This window comes from Anopheles arabiensis, chromosome 2 (genome assembly GCF_016920715.1).
Source record: "Anopheles arabiensis isolate DONGOLA chromosome 2, AaraD3, whole genome shotgun sequence".
NCBI lineage: Eukaryota > Metazoa > Arthropoda > Insecta > Diptera > Culicidae > Anopheles > Anopheles arabiensis.
The window spans coordinates 41,130,742-41,147,958 of record NC_053517.1 but is presented as its reverse complement, the minus strand read 5'-3'; the positions used below and the strand labels follow the sequence as shown (position 1 = coordinate 41,147,958).

The window sequence follows — 17,217 nt, the reverse complement described above, 5'->3', positions numbered from 1 at the left end:
ACCGTTGACTGTCGTTAGTTTTGAGCGCGATTAGAAAAGTACAATTATTGTTGTTTTTATTAATTTTCACAACTTGCACTCTTGTTAACAAAAATTAATGTTATGCCTGAAAATAAACATGAAATTTACTGAAAAACAATAAAGTAAAATGCAAAGAACCAGGAAAGTAAATATTTATATTTGGATACTTTATCAAGTTCAGCAACATGCAAGTGTTCTAATTATTGCGATATTGATAAATGTTCAGATGAATTCAGAGAACGTAATTCACTTCCATTGGACAATTATAAGCGTGTTTATTTCGTTGAAAAACTGTATTGTAATGCCTGCCAACCACGCAAAAAGGCAACACTACAAACTAATGCTTATTCTGTTGTAGCACATGCTACAAAAATAGGTCCCTAATATGTATTAAAACATAAAGCCCTCTTCAACCATGTCCTGTGAAAAGATTATGAGATCATAGCTTGATTTTTTGTGTAAATTAAAGCGCATAGATAATATAGTCGTGTAGAGTCTGGACGGAATTCTCAATCTAGCCGTTGGTGTGCCTTTCGTTGGTCGCCCTCTTCTTATATAGGATTTTGTTTCTGCGTAACGGCAGCTGATATGGAGCGACCGATTACCTCCGATCGAAAAACGCGGTTTTTGCCAGGACTGCGCTGCAACGCCGCGACACCGGTGACAGGGCTGTGGCGCACCAGTCCATCGATTCCTGTCAGCGCCGGCAGGGCAAAGAGGTGCTTGGTTGGTGATGATGCCATGTATCTCGTGGTTGCCGACTTGACCACATTCAGTTTGCCGTGGTGCCGCTGTTCAATTTCTGCCAACAGTGTTGGCGCGACGTAGCTGTTTTGCACCAGGAACTTGTAGTTCTTAGCTAGCGGTGGGATGCGATTTTGCGTGGCCGATGCCGAAGCCGACAGGATGGTTGATTCGATGGATTTTGATGATTTGTTCTGATGCAAATGTGACTGCTGTTGAGGCGGCCGATGCGGTAGCGGTGCCAGTTTGCGTTGCAGATTTCCATTTCTGCTGCGGCCACCGTAGCTGTTTCCGTCGGTATTGTGGCTAAGATGAGTCACTGATTGTGCGCTGCAATTTCTGCTCCCGCCCGACAGGGCCTGGTAGCTACCCGGACCGACGCAGTGGTGGTTCGTTATTAACAACCCGTACGAGCCAACGGAAACGACCGGCCCCTGCGGTACCATCAGACTGTTGAGCGGTTTCACTTTGATGAACGGTTTCTCTGCCCTTTCGATGGCCTCGGGTGCCCCGAGGTCTGTCCCGGATCGACGCCCAGCTTTCATCTGGACTGCCTGGGGCTGATTGCCTGACCGCAATGCCTGCCCGGAGCTAATGCATAAACATTTGCCCAGATCGCAGGACGCCAGCATACATTCCACTTCCCGTGCCGTCTGTTTGCTCGGTCCCCGCTCACGACCGGAGCGAGACGAACGCGTCCGGCTGGGCAGGGGTGGATCGACCAGGAAAATTTCCTCGTGAAAGGGATCGTGGCCTTTGGCGTGCACTGATTCGACGATCGTAATCGGTTTGCCCGTCACGCGCAGGAACGGAAACACCGATGTCCATTCGAGAATTTCTTCCCGCAGCTTCGCATCGGACGGAAGGTCTTCCTCGCCGTAGAACATCCGATCGATCCGTTCCCATTCGGTTTGGTTTTGCTTGATTGCATCCTCGGCCCACGGAATGGAACCAATGCTGCTGCGTCCCTGGCTGCTGGTAAGCGACTCCCGGGACAGCTCCGTCAGCGTGTCCGATTCTTCCTCATCGTAATCGCTTATCACGGTTTGGTCAAACGATATGCTGCGCTCGTCGGCCGCTTGCTTCCTGCGATACAATCCTTTGTTGGAGGTGGCTGACATGCTTGGGAAAAGTTTACGGGCATAACGCTGAACGGATCATGTTGCTGTTTGGACGGAGACTGACCCTAAGTGTGGCTTAAGACCGCCTGCATTACCTGCCCACCTTGCATTTGTACTAGCGCTGTCTTCTCTCGCACGGCAAGGTCCTTTTGTTTACAGAGGAGAAGCCGCCTCTTCTGCTCTTCTTATTCTTCTTGTTTCAGCACAGCAATAGGGATTTAGGGGAAGGAAAGTAGCTCCGGCAGACGATTGTGTTCAATAATACGGACGTCTTTCAGTACAGCTTTGTCGTAATCACTGAATCGGAATAACAGCGAACATATATAATTAGCACCGGATATCCACATCAAGGGAATTGGTTTCACATCTCACGAAGCACTTACCAGTACCTGCAGAAAAATCAATACCGCGGACGAGAATTTCGTCTTCGTTTCGTACGGGCTAGTGAGAAACGCGTTTCGATCAAAGATTACTTGCATTTCTTGAAAAATCGAACAAATTATGCGTTTCAACAAGGGCCTTGTTTAGAAATTGTGGTAAAAATACGCCGGACGCAATAAAAGGCAACAAAATTTCAGATTGTTTTGATGGAGGTTTATTATGTGCATGTGTGCGTGTGTTTGCGTGTGTTTTTTCTCGTGTTTTGACATAGAAGGTGTTTGCAAAGTTTGTCCTTTTTTAGTCCTTTTCACTCAACTGTGCCTTGTGCTACTCTTCTTTTTTCACGCTCTCTTTCTCTCTTTCTCACCCTCCAAATATCTCTCTTGCACCAACAAAACGAGCGAAAGCGAGAAAGAGCGAAAGAGCAAATGGTAGCGTAACGGATTGCGGGTTGCATACGCTCAGGAGCAAACGCTTTGGGAAAGGACGAAAAACGCTTAAATTTCAAACACAGCACGTGCTGTCGAGCCCATTTTCGGATGTGGTTTGAGTGTGCCATTGTGGCATTGAAACAACCTGCCACCATTGCTTATTATATTCATCAATTTGTTTTTCATTTTTTGTTCTTGGTTTGGTTTTTCCTTGCATTGAATTTTTATAATTAACAATAAGTTTAACGTTAACAACATTTTTCATCGCGTCTTTGCATACGTCATTTATATCGGAAAAAACGTACAACCTAAACACGGATGCGGAGAGGACACACACACTGGTTAATGGTGAAATGAAAATGAACACCGAGCGCGCAATACGCGCAAATTGCAATACAACAAAGGTAGTTAAGGTGAACCGGGGGTCTCCGTCCCCTCACCGTCTTTTTGTTTGTTTCGTGACGAAATCTAGACTAAGAAGGGAGGGCGGCGAGGGCGATACAAAACTGTATTAGCAAAAATGATACTCAACAACAGGAGATACAGAGTAATACGATAGCACTAAGTTTGTGGTGAGTGTTTGCTGTGTACGTGTATTGTATTTGTTGTGTGTGTGTATGTTTAGTGTGAATGTGTTTTATAAATCAACGGCATCGCCGTTAATCTCCCACTCCCAGAGAAGTGTTTTCGTTTAGTGTGGATGTGTGTTTGAGGTGTGTAAAGTTTAAGTGTTTCTGTTGTTGGCCTATCTGCCCACGGTTTTTTTCTGTTGTATGCTTGTATGCGATAGCGAAGTCTCTAGCCCTTTTATCTTAAGCTGCTGCTAACTGCTGCGTGATGGCGTTATGTTACGTTACCGATGGTTTCCCTCCATCTTAGTATGTGGCTAGGAATGTATGCTCGATTGTGTATGTACCTTTCATCCCCTATCTTTGCCTCCCTCTTCCTTAGAACTTTTACAGGAAGGAAACTAAAGCCAATGTCTGGTTCAAGGTTTGATAATTATGTGTGTATGTGTTTCTGTTTTTTTTACAGAGCTCAGCTTGTCCTTCACCGTACGCCACTCTCCCGTATTCTTTTACTTTGACTTTCCTTGTTTCACTCTCTCTCTCTCTCTCTCTCTCTCTCTCTCTCTCTCCGCATTACGTTACACTGATCCTTTTACTCAAATGCACGGATAATTTTCAGAGATTTAATTTACGACCTATGTACAGTTGTATAGCATTTCCACATACCTTACATACGTACTAAATTATTACTCTAGCTGAAGTAGTTATTTTTGTATGATTTTTTGTCAGTTTTTTGAAAAATCTATAAAAAAAGGATTCTACCCTTGACGTTTGTTTGCATTATTTTTTTTTTGGTTTGGTTTTTCTTCACACACACACTCACACGAACAGCACACTTTGCATCCTTATAATGCTCATTGTGTTATTTGTTTGTTTGTTTGCTTACTTTCTTTTCCTACTCACTGCTTTCGCTGTCTGTGTACGTGTGCCCAAACTCACTGGCTCGAATGTTATCTTCCTGTGAAACAATACTGCCGAGTTGTGTGTTTCCGGTTTGTTGTGAATTACTGTTTGTTTTGCTTATTTGTTTGTTTGTTTGTGTTGCTGTGCACTAGATCGGCGACTGACTTCCGGGTTAACTATTTAGTGTTTACACTTCCATCGCATCGGTGGTGCGCACTATTGCATCTCTTAGTCATTGGTTGTTGCGGTACTGGTTGGGGGTGGTCGCCTACCACTCAGAAAGGGGCGGCCCAGCACGCACACACACACACACATACACACAGACATACCGAAGAGGGGGAGAGAAAGAGAGACAAAAAACCTAATCCGATCCGACTATGCACTATGGGAACAGAGGCAGCGAAACGTTTAGTATCTTACAATCTCAATACACTTAGAAAATATAACGACTATTTCGATTCAATTTAGCGTTTATCATGCAATGCAATGGTAGCCTGTCCCTTGTTTAGCTTGATGGTTTGCCTAATTATGCCGCGCGCTCTAAGCTTAGTCATGCATTACATCTCCACAGCATGTGTGTGTGAGTGTATTTTGTTTTTCTTCTATCCTCCCATATGCATGTATGTATATTTATATATTTGTGTATGAAGTTAAGTACACTAATCTAGAAGTATAAATCACCTGCTATATCGGCACACACTATGCATCAATAATACGCTGTTGCTAAGTCTGTTGTCCGGTTGGTTGGTTTGTTAGTTAGTTTGTTTCGTTTTCTTCTGCTGTGTTGAATGGTCTATTGTTCGTTTGCTGTTTTCTGGCTTTCTTTTTTGTGGGTTTATTTGTCACGGAGTAGGAAGCTTCACTTCAGCATTGTTTTCTTCATTCCCCTACCGTTTGCTCTAGTTTTTTTATCGCACACACACTTTCGTATTGCTGTCGTCAGTAAAGTTGAACACAATATTCCTCGCACGTTTGCGCTCATTTCGTGCAAACTAACCATTGCAGGCAACGACTGCAACCGGCCAGGCACACCCGGATACGTGTCGGCGCACGAAGGATCGCGCCACGATCAGTGCGTTTGTTTCAGAGCGATTCGACGAAAGTGACACCATTGGCACCACCAGCGCGTGGTACTGTTTAACGATGGAAGCGTTCAACTGAAGTAGAAAATGCACTCGCACACGCACAATTCAGTAACAGTTAAATAATCATCGTTGATTCGGTTAATCGTAAGCATTGGACACGCGTTCGTCCGTAGAACTAACCTCCCCATGGCGGGCTCGCAAGCGTCGTTCCGACGCTTGTGTCGCTTGCTTTCTTTTTCTAAGGCGCTATCTAATTAGGTCAAATATGCATAGACATAGTGTAGGTATGCTTTGCTATAGTGAGCGTGTTCGTGTGTGGCTGTGCGTCGTTTGGTGAGGGTGAGGCGGGGTGATCTTTTTTTTATGTTTGGTTTCATTCCGTTTCATTTTTATTCCTTTTTTTTATGCGCTGACTAATGCACCGGTAGCAGTGACACTACATCATGGAACTAGAGGCGGGTCCTGCAGTAAGGGCGCTAGCAAACTACGGAAAAAGTGTACAGATAGGAGGGTTTTGGTGCGATAACGATTTTTCGATATAGTTTCTAGTAGTCTGAGCAAGGATTTCCCTCCCTTGTATCCTCAGCCCCATAAAGACCGCGCATGGCACGGCCTGGTTACGGTTACGGCTGAGGGAAGGAGCGAATGGAATACCCTTTCGATTGCCGGACAGGAGTATAGTAATCATAATTGTACTCCTATTACTGATAGACATTGAAAGCGCGTGTGTGACCAGTTTGACCACGAGCAGTCAAACCACACCCTTCCACCAGTCCCTTACGACGCGGAACGGAAACAACAAACTTTATTTTAGGTTTTAGATGGATACTGAGCCCCTAAATACTAACATTCACGTAACGGCTCGAAATGGATGGAAACAGATTCAGAACAATAGCATTCCGGCACTATCCGGAACGAGAACTCACTGGAAGCATCACTCCGGACGCTGGCTGAAGGATGCGCACGAAAAATGTCTCACTTCCTAGCTCATCAGAGTGTACACAGTGTACAGTGTATTTGTAGCTTCCTTAATTTTTTTGTTTAAACAGTAGAGCACATGATTGACTAATATTCACCTGAATTAGCTGTTTAGTGGGTTCATAAGAACGAAACAAAGCTCGCTTATCAGTTCTATTTACACACAGACAGATTTTGCCACCGTCAGCCCTTACGGCAGAGATGGAATGCGCAAAGCTTACTACCCTGGCACCGATGCTGTGATGCTTCCGTCCGACACAGGCCGAGAGAGTTCGTTTGTCTGTGCACTGTCCACCGACTTCCTAAACACCTATTCTGATAGCGTAATAGAGAGCAGGAATTGTAGGACATATTTGTTTGTGTATTTCTTCTACTTCTTCTTCTTCTTGTTCTTCTATTGTGTACATGCAGGCGAGTGTGTTTCTGTACTTTGGTTGCGAATCTATGCAATGGTTTCGATTGATACGAGATCTGATTTCCATTCATTTTCCTCATGTCCTACTCCCGCTCCCGAAAGTGACTCCTAAAAACTAAATGCACACACACACGCACGCACACGCGCACACACACACACACACATACACACGCAACAAACAGTCCGAGTTAACCGATTTCTAAAGCACCCTGTGTAGCCTTATTATACATCAAGTCGTAACAATTGCTTTTAACAAGTAAATGATGGGGCAAAAAAAACCACTAGCGGAAAGACGCACAGCCGCAGTGATACTAAGTGATACGCGACACTAACCGAAATCGACACACTAACGTACATATTTTGCTGGCAAAACACACCGAGACTAGGGAGCCGAAGGAGCTCTATAAAAACAAACATCCCGCACCGCCACTTGCGGCAAAGATGACGAACGGCAGCCAAGAGTGAACAGTTTAGCGTGAATGAATGTTTTTTTTTGTTTTTTTGTTTTGTTTAGTACGATGGACTATCTATCGTTCGTAGAGGTGTTACTCTTACCCTCAAGACCTCATTTTACCACAACTTTCGTAGCGCTTAGCTCGTCGCACTGTTTTGCTTTTGTTAATGAATTTGGGTTGTGCTGCTGTTTGGGTTTATGCGCGATTTGCTTTTCTTATATTGTTTTTTTTTTAATCTGTTTTTGTTGCATCCGCATCATACGCTTCACCTTGCCCTTGTTTAATAATGCACGCGAGTTTCTGTTGTTTTGTCACTATTTTTATGTTTACATCTTTCGTTTAAATTACACTTGTTTATTTTTTTGTTCTTGTTGTAGTATTGTTTTGATTATAAAATGATTGTGTCTTTCGATTGAATTCGCCTTAAATCAAGTTAGAAGTCATCATCATCATCATCAATTTGCGCATTTCACTATTCTGCATGTATCAGTATGCGTGAGAGCAGCGGTAGCACCACTGTCCGTGTTGCGTTGCTAGCACGCTCCTTCTCTGCAGTGTGATTTCGTTTCGTTTTGTTAGCTGTTGCATTAGTTGTTAAGTTACAATTTCCTCCGTGTGGCTTGCTCTGGCTTTGTGTTGTTTTACTGTTTTTTTTGCCTCTTCTTGTTACTCTCTATTCTCGTTACAAAAAAAAAAAGATAATTAAATTAATCAGATGTTTATTTCAACGGCACCGTACTTCTCTAGATTCGATTAAATTTGTTGCTTTAAACATTATGTTCGCGGTTTTAAGGGATGAAATGTGGAAAAGCATTATCACTAGCACTAGCATTATTTGTGTTCGTTCGCTAAATATCGTTCTCTCTATACTTTGTACATGGCGTTTTTCTTTTTGTTCTGTTGTATCATTATATATAGCATTTTTGTTTGATTTCACATGTTCTTCTACCAATCCAACGGCCAATACTTGATGGCACAATCCGTTAGAATGTCTTTGTGTGCAGCAACCCTGCGATGGTACCCCTTGGTTTGAATTTGAAATTTCGCCTTCGATCTTGTTTCCGTCTTCCCTTCTTCTTACACCTAAACGCAGTTTGAAACTAAACTGTAGTACTATTTACGAAAGAAAAGGAAAAAAAACGAATAAATAAGTAACATAAAATACAAGCGTTGATACGGGAAGGATATCGAAGACATTACGTACACTATGAACGAAGGAGAAAAAAAGAACAAATAAACGAAAATCAAGCTAACGATGTAACTTAAAAGAACGATCAATTTATTGGCTACTACAGACAAGTGAAGGGCAACAGATAAATACACACAAATCATTCACATAACGGTCAAGAGAGTCAACATCTTTAACTCAAACTTAACAACAAACTGCTAAAACTATTGTCTATAATGGCCAGAAAGGAAAAGGGTTGAAATGGGCTGAACCTACTCACATATGCGGATGAAGAAAGGTTTATGATCAGGGTAAAAAGGAAGGAAACCTAAAACACTTGTTACGGAATGGTGTAGGAAGCAAGTGGAGTTCTTCCTCGGTTTTTTTTGGCGTTTAAATTTCGTTTTCATATGAACAGCCTTGTTTTCCAACACGACGGTATGGCATCGATGCTTGTCTTTGTTTTGTGTGTGTAAGACATAAGACGCCTTCGCCGCCGTGTTGCGTTGATCGAATTATACTGGCTGCAAATGGTTTTATACACTAGATGGCGCTCTATATCATAGTGTTACAGTGGATAGTGTGTACTGAGTAAGCACTGGCTTATCTTCTACGCAGCACTTGTCCCCCTGCGCCGTAGTAGCGATGGAGGCATACTAACAGTGGGAAAAAAGTTAGTGAGATTTCGACGCCACGGAGCGCGAAGGCGTCGTGCGGAAAATGTAGACGAGCTTGCGGAAAAATCGCTTGATGTAGAGCGCAATCTGGTATATAAAATCAGTTTCTTTTGTTCATATGTATGAGTAGGGTCCATCGGTAAGGGCGCTACACAGTAATAGTCAGGAGTTGTCGTCCTTGTTGGAACCACCGCCGCCGACGCCCGCCGCCTGGCTGTTTTGATTTCGGCCACCCCCGGACGGTCCACGCACTGTCGCCGGTTTATACTCTAGCCCGGGGTCGAACTGCATCAGCACAAACACCTACCGGGAGCGAGGGGAGGTTGCAATAAACAATGGTTAGTGGCTGTTTCGCTTTCACTTAAGCATGCAACGCAACTTACCTGATCGGTTGGCAGTAGGGAAAAGTCGTCCGGTGGATTGGTGATAACGTAGCGTTTACTACTTGCGTCACAGCTCGAACTGGTATCACGGAATCGGTACAGACCGATACAGAGCATGCCGTACGATTTGAGTGCGGCCACGAACAGATCGCCGTACTTGCCGGCCTCCCCGAACTGTGCCAGCGGTCCATCGTACAACGATATCTGTCCAACGCGACATCTGTGCAGGGGAGAAAGTGAGGTAAAACATCAACTATGATCCAGCTCAAACCCCCGTCGAGCCCTTGGGCCAGTCACTTACCGGTCGCGATTGCTCAAGCTTTCCGGTGTGCTATATCCACCGCGGAGTCCAGCACCTTCGGCCAGGATTAATTCTAGTTCCGGTGTAGCTCCACCCGTGATTAACGAACGAATTAGAGTTAAGGCGTTTTGATTGAAGTATGTCTGCAAGTGAATGATGGGCAGTTGTCGAATCAAATAGTTGGTTCACCATCAAGCAAAACCAAAACCCCGACCATACGTACCGTGGACATCAGCGAATCCAGCACACTCACAGCGAACGCTGTACCGCAAGCGAACGGTTGCGTCAGATACAGCTCAGTGTCCGGATCGTCGTCATCATCTTGATCCAAAAACTGTACATTGCTATCATTAACTAACTCTGCAATGGACAGAACGAACGCAAGCGCATTAATTCTCCTGTGCCAGGCCCGATTTTCGAAACATTGAGCATTTCGAATGCCTCCAGCCATATTTACCTGTTATCATGGGCACATTGGCGCCATACACGGAACCGCGACGCTGCAGAACTATTGGACTACCTACAGGAGTTAAATTGTCTTGCTCGGAGCCTCGCTGGCTTAGCACGCCTATCGTGTCGTCGAATGTCATGGCCTTAATGTTCAGCGATGCCAAAATGGCTTCCTTGTCGGCTAGCGTTGGGTCATCGTTGCTAGGAACTTTCGCTGACAAAATGCAGCACATATCACATAGGTTGACGTTGACGGCACGGAGATCTGCTCTACTGAGAGGCGAGCCCTGATCGGCGTGAGGGATTAAAAACAAAACCAGGTAAGATACTCTACGTTCTAACCTCTGCCCCCATAGATCCTCGCGACACGTGAAGGACGAGGTGCTACTTACATTCAGCACGGAGATTTTGGGAAGATTCTGCAGCATCTTCCACTCTCGTCGGATGTATTCGACCGATCCTACGATGACGACGTGTTTCAGTTCGTGATAGTGAAAGTTGGACGCACGCAATGGCATCACCAAGTTTCGCAGTCCTATCAGCGGCGAGTCTGGATCGGCAAACAGGCACACGACCACGTGTCCGTTCAGCACGGTCATGGCCGCCTGGTTTCGATCCTACAACATGATATTCGTTCGTGAGTAGAAAACTCAACATACACGCTCGTTCTGCTACCTTCACCACTTACCAAGATGCATTCCTCCAGGCTTTTGGCCGGGCTCCAGTGGAACATGCCCGTCGAATCGTACTTCATTTCCGTTTTTTCGAAGTCGAAGTCCTTCGACTGATCGTCGGCGATGCCCGCCTGGAGCGTGACTCCGTTTTGACTCTGCGCACCAGAACCGCTGCCGCGACTTGTGGGCCTACAGTGGAAGGGGTGTTTTAAAATGAGCACAATTGTCCTAAAATACTTGCGCCAATGGTCCTACAAGCGAACAACTACAATATAAGCGTTCAGATACGGTAACGAAACGAAATGTTGTTCAAACCATACTGAGCAACGAAATAATTAAGTACACTAGTGGAAGCAGGAAGGAGGGAAGGATCATCCTACATCCATATACTCCAATGTGGCAAGGAATGGTAAATACAATCAAACCAACAAAAATTAAAAAAAAAGAAAACAGAATTTAATTTTGGACACCCCTGTCTACCGATAAAGAAACAATGAAAAATCAATCAATCATTCAAGCAAATGAAACGACCGCAACTATCTTTAGTGAAATGGAAACCCAAAGCAATACAATTCTGACAATTGTAAAAAAAAACACTACAAGTGGTTGTGACAGTTTCTTAACACGTATTCAAAACCATACATAAAACTGAGGGAAGAAAAACGGGTGAGAAGTGTTGAACCAACTATTAAAATGCATTGAGCAAAATCAAACCAAATCAACCAAACAACAACAACAACAAAAGAAAGGAAGTACAGAGCAAAAAACGGGGAGTATTTCTATCTCAAAGTGGTACAATGAACAATCAAAATCAAGACGCAAGGAAACATAGTGTTGGTGCATACATTAGCTTTTTCACTTCGTAAGCGAGTTGATAGCCAGCGTACGGGCTTGGTTCTGTTTCGGGTGGCCTGAAAAAAATACCAGCATTCGGTAGGTGTGAGATGTTTCGCTTCAACTCGAGTTACATGTCCTCTAAAACATGATCTTATTGTTCAACTCATTTCAATCGTCTCCCATCAAAGGGAGTGAATATTAAAAGAAACGCGCACAAGTACTGGTTGGGAAGAGAGTGAGACCACTCTAACCCACGCAATTGAAGGGGGGGGGGGAGGATATTGAACCTACCTGTTATACGTCGACGGTGATATTAAGTTGTCCGGTGGTTGCCTATTTACATTGGGCTTTACTTTGTTAACTTGTTTCGTCGAGTTTAGCATCTGGTTGGAGCCGGTCATCGATACATTGCTTCGTCTATTTCGATTGATCACTAAATACGGGAAGAAGGTATAAAGAAGCAAGCAAGGCGCGAATTAGCACAACTTTGGTTGCTATGTACGTCTAGATCGATGCAGGGTCCAGATAGAGAATGGGACAGAAACTCGGTACAACGTCAGAATAATAGTATAACATCGTTTGAAAGTGGTACGGTACATGGCAGGGCGCCATTTGACCTGTACACATCTATGTTGCACGACACTGAAAATGATTCAACAAACATGTTTACATACAACGAGAAAGAAGAAAGAAGGATCGTCTAAAAGGAAACGTACAAGTAGAAAAGGATTGGTTGAAGGATACACATAAGGGAGCTGGTGGATAGATAACAAAAGGGTTTAGTTTAAGTAAGCAGTATTTACACATTGCAAAACGAAATTGCTAACAAAACACAAAGACGGACGGAAGAAAGAGACACAAATGTATTGGAAAAGAGAAGAGAAAATGTCTAGTACGAGAAGATGTAACTGCTAGAAGAGACAGGGGTTTCAAAAGAAAAGCAAAACAGAGAAACAGACATCAGAGAGATAGTTTCGGTGAAAAAAAGAAGTACGAAACATTTACAGATAGAGTTTTACGTAAAAGAAAGAGAACAGTTAATTAGAGTATAATTGTCCCACAGAAAAAAAGGAGAAGAACAGTTCAGATGACACTCACAATTTATGTCCTCCCGATCCCGCGTAATATCGCCTTGGGTGTGCGAATGGATGGTTCGATTCGGTCCACGTATCGGTATCCGTGTCACGACGGGTATCAGTTTTGGTATGGTGTGCGCAACATTAATGGTGTTTTGCAAGGGATGAGTGTTTTGCACACGCACACAAACGCACACACGCACGATATGAGAGCGTTGATGGTGGTGGGCAATCGGTTGATGAATGCGGTTTGATCGCACGTGCGATACGTACACACGGTGCATATGGGGGTTGATTTTGTATATGTGTGATGGAAGGTGTGTTTTCGTTTGAAAGATTGGTTGTGTGTATGGTTTGGAGCAAGGGGTTAGAAAAAAGAATAACGGAATGCACATTAGTCATGATGTTCGGTCGTCGGCCATCGCACGCTTTGCTAAAGATATAGGTAATATTATTATATCTTCCATCGTCGATACATTATACGGCAACGGGTATAATGGTTCGCACGACTTGTCGATACGCTTAACAACTCTAAAGTAGTAAATCAAAATGGGTTAGAAACGAAATATGCCGGTATAAAAGCAAAACGGTGAAATAACGGAACGGAACAAAACAACATTCCTACGTAAAAGCGAGCACAACAGTGAATTGTCAAAGTAGAGGTAAAACAAAAATAGAAGAACAAGCGTTTAAGCATGCAATCAGTTGACCAAAGCATCTACGCCATTTTAAGTGTTTAGTTTCAATCCTAGACAAAGAGGCAACTATCTTTGTAACTGTCTGCAAACTGATCGGAGAGACCGAACTCGTTAGCACATAATCCGCGAAGACTTACAATAAAGGATAAAACGAAACTAAATGATAGCGTTACATACATACTGTGTATCACTTTGCTCAACCTATGTGATACATTTTTAATCAGTATTCAAATTGAAAACAAAAGAGAAAAGGCAACCTTCTTTTTTCAACAGGGAACGAAATCATCCTGATAATATATCTAGACTATGTAGAAAGACAAATAGATTATATTGTGAGACTGTTTTGAGTAAGGTTTATATTCAAAAGATTCGATGTATTTTCTTACAATGATGTTGTATGCTCCTGTTTTGGTGTCTAATTAGATTTACCTTTGTTATGCTAATATCTTACACTACTCTGAAACACTTTTTTTGTTTTTGATGTTATGTTGATTATATTCAATCGAGCAGCGTAATAGAAAGATTTCATATTATGACGATGCATAAATAAATTTTCAAATGCTATTTTTTATGTCAAATTCTGTGGTAGTTTACAAATCCGAAACAAAACCGAAAATGTATGCCGAGAGAGAAAAACATACTTGGGTTTAATCTGGGTTTGCCGAAATTATACCATCAAATTTATACTAGTACACTTACTGGTCAACGGAAGTATATGTGTGTGAGTGTGTATGTGTAGGGATGCTTGTTTGGGGGGTTTAAGAGTAGAGAATTAAAACCAAAACCTTGTAACAGCTAACGGAAACATTACTTCAACGAAACAAACTGGTGAATTTTGGGCGTATTGTTAAACGCTAGAAAACAGCAATAAAAACAATGTAGGGAACGTGTTTGCGCTGCGAGCTCGAGGCGTGAGAAAGACGGAAAATCAAACCAAAACGCAACACAAAACAGACAACTGAAATCGAACTGAAACGCTGGATACAAGAGAAGACAATAGAAACGTTGCAACAAGCAGGATATGGAAGAGATCGGCAAGAAAGATCAGTTTACCCGATGAAATTCCACGAACATGCACCCGCTTCGGAAGTTCCGGTGGGGTGAACGTGGGAGCAGGATGGTGACCGTCGTCTGCAAAAGTCATACAAACAAGAGCTCTAAAGTTTGTTCGCTAAAGCTGTCCACCGCGTAATGGCGTGTGGATTTGCGGAATGTTGTTGTTGTTTTAACAACAAAAGCTCAAAACAAAACAAGAGAAGAACGGAACAAACAAACAAAAAAGTCTCAAAAAACAACTGGAACGTAGAAAAGAAAATACTATTACAAAATTGCTAGTTTTCAAAATATGAACAATTTCATAGAAGGAAAAAAAAAACAAAAAAAAACGGTACAATTGCTATTCGTCAAAGAGATAAAATCGAAAAGCTAAACGGGTGTGTTTGTGTGTGTCAAAAAGAGACAAAAGTAGGAGGAAAAAGTAAATGCAGCACTATAGTCAGTGATTTAATTGCTCTTGCAGATATTGAAAGCGATTCAAAAGCACAAGGTATCAAAAACACAGTTCTCGAAAAGTAAGCACTTCAAAGCAGTGTCGTTCACACGCACTACGCTCTTAATTCATGGTGGTAAGCCAATTGGTAGATGTAAAAAAGCATAACAGCAATAGCATGAACAGAAAACTGAATGATCAATACATAGCTAACTGTTCTAAACATGAAACTGATGAAGAAAAAAAAAGTTTTTTTTTATACAGAAGTTCCCACCTCCCAAAAAATGATGGCAGTAGCAGTTAGATGTTTGTGTGAGGCACGGGTGTGCAATAATTTATACTAGGCGTGAATCTATACAATTGTAGCGCGCATCGATTGACTATAACAACACATCCGAAACAGAAGCAACCGAAAAAAAAACAATAAAAGCGCTCAGAGCAGTATTACAGGTCCTACTGTTTCTATAGAAAGTATAATGCTTTTAAGCGTAATGCATATAACAGGCAGAGCAGCAAAACCTATGCATACATACACATACACACGCACATTTAAACATACACACATACGATGCAGAGGGTGAAGGAGGGCGCACAATGATCAAAGCGAAACGAATAACTGGGCGAACCTAGCGAGAAGGATCACAAAGATGCACAATGATCAGCTGAATGATGGCTGTAAACGTGTATGCGTGAGAACTGCGAGCATTGAGTGGGTGATGCTAATGGGTGGGCCATGGAAAATTGTCTCTTTTTATTCGGAAAATTGATCGGATTGGATTTGCTTTTTTTTTTTTAATTTTCATATGCTTCGCTATTTAGCATTTAGTGAATTGCGGACTACTACCGGATACGGTGATGGCTATGTTAAAATAGTGTGAACAAAAGGATCAATCTACTATGTTCTACGGCTATAATGCGAGTACACCTTTAGCTACATGGTGTGTGGTGGTGTCGGAGTGTTCGTACTCTACTTAAGCTTTTGTGATTTTGTTGTTTTCTTTTATGTTTACATTGGAAATCATTTAGATATTATAGCTCAGGCCGGATGTGGTAGTGTAATGCTTGAACAAATTCGCTTAACCGATAATTCAGACTAATTGTTCGGTGTAGATCCACAGGGTGAATTATCAGCCCAATTCAGCGAAACGAGCTCCTTCCTTAGCACATTACAGTAAGGCCAATCGGTATGAAGCCATCCTTTTGTCCCATAGATATATAGACGCAACGTTGTATCTTTTTTACGTTGTTTGCTACATTAGTTTACACCCCTTTCTCTGTAGCAGAATGTACGGACGCTTGTGACCATATTTTTTATGCGGCTTTTAGGCAATGTTGGCAACCGCCACAGAACAATATACCGAATGCCAATTCAACTGGTGGTGTGGTGATGCTCAGCACAACACTGGACGTGCTCGTACGCAAAAACAAAGCGCTGCGCAGTAATGTGTGTGTAATCAAGCTCTCGTTTATTTGTGTATAATACACACAAGTGCATTTTTGCAATATGCACTTTTTTATGTAGCGAAAACTAAAACAAATCAAAATTAAAATGTCCTAAAACCCTCCCTATTGCGCACACACACACACAATATTGGGGAGCACTTGAAAAAACAAAACGAACATGTATGTTCAATTAGCTTCGGTTAACTTTCGCTCTATATACTACGGCGTGTATGCATATATAATACGGGATGATGAACAACTTACGTGTTGGATGTAAGAAATCGTCGGCTATAGATCGTGGTAAATGAGTTTGATTGTTTGTTTTGTGACAATGCATTCGTTTTTTTTATGGTGATGTTAATCAACAATGAATGTTTAACGTTGGCACCCAAAGATTCGTTTTTCGTTGGTCATTGGTGGGTGCAACACGAGATATAGAAATTGGTTGCAAGGAGGAAAAAAGGGGGAAAATGATCATAATCAGTTCACAACGGGCAGTATAATCGTGGCTAATGCGATCGTAAACTCCTGGGTGAAGACACACGAAAGGGTGTGTGGGAGAGGAGTAGAGTTCGATTTTGGGGCAGGTTATGCATGACAAATCTATCCCACTGTAGATATTTCTGAGCCAAATTTTGCCAAATGCTTGCCTCTTTTGTACGAGTTAGAATTGAGCTCAGCTTAGCAATTGAGCACGTTTCAGCTAGCCGAATGGAGACACAGCCAATAGGGTGTACATTTTTAGTTGATTTGTTTTTCAAAGTGATTTACTCTACAGAAGACGATTTGACACTCGCAAGGACACAAAGAACGAACGAACTAGTAATTAGGAACAGAAAATATACGCTGAGATTACGACAGGTATCACAATACATGTAATATATAAAACAAAGCGACACGGTAACAACACAGTTTTTG

At 42.5% G+C, this 17,217-nt stretch overlaps 2 protein-coding genes across 26 annotated transcripts in view; both read right to left on the bottom strand.

The window, feature by feature from the left end:
• Positions 1 to 271: 271 nt before the first annotated feature.
• Positions 272 to 2,540, bottom strand: LOC120897218. The gene is made up of 2 exons (XM_040301896.1): positions 2,270 to 2,540; positions 272 to 2,183 (listed from the first exon to the last, which is right to left on the bottom strand). Exon 2 carries the CDS (start codon positions 1,884 to 1,886, stop codon positions 573 to 575), a length of 1,314 nt encoding a protein of 437 aa, XP_040157830.1. The 5' UTR covers positions 1,887 to 2,183; positions 2,270 to 2,540; the 3' UTR covers positions 272 to 572.
• Positions 2,541 to 4,050: 1,510 nt separating this feature from the next.
• Positions 4,051 to 17,217, bottom strand: part of LOC120894606 (calcium-activated potassium channel slowpoke) — a 69,575-nt gene continuing 56,408 nt past the window's right edge. For 8 of the 25 annotated variants that reach the window (XM_040297304.1, XM_040297309.1, XM_040297302.1 and 5 more), the window contains exons 15-23: positions 12,692 to 12,724; positions 11,885 to 12,026; positions 10,771 to 10,945; positions 10,475 to 10,699; positions 10,090 to 10,369; positions 9,856 to 9,992; positions 9,633 to 9,775; positions 9,332 to 9,551; positions 9,111 to 9,251 (exon numbers count right to left, since the gene is read on the bottom strand). In XM_040297304.1, coding sequence (XP_040153238.1) covers positions 9,111 to 9,251; positions 9,332 to 9,551; positions 9,633 to 9,775; positions 9,856 to 9,992; positions 10,090 to 10,369; positions 10,475 to 10,699; positions 10,771 to 10,945; positions 11,885 to 12,026; positions 12,692 to 12,724 — 1,496 coding nt within the window. Of the gene's footprint in view, positions 9,252 to 9,331; positions 9,552 to 9,632; positions 9,776 to 9,855; positions 9,993 to 10,089; positions 10,370 to 10,474; positions 10,700 to 10,770; positions 10,946 to 11,601; positions 11,668 to 11,884; positions 12,027 to 12,691; positions 12,725 to 14,420; positions 14,499 to 16,563; positions 16,588 to 17,217 lie in introns of all 25 variants that reach the window. The other 17 variants (XM_040297311.1, XM_040297318.1, XM_040297312.1 and 14 more) reach the window with 7 other exon arrangements.

Coding starts and splice junctions, on each gene's coding strand:
- LOC120897218 (XM_040301896.1), bottom strand. CDS start 1,886: ATGTCAGCCACCTCCAACAAAGGATTGTATCGCAGGAAGCAAGCGGCC.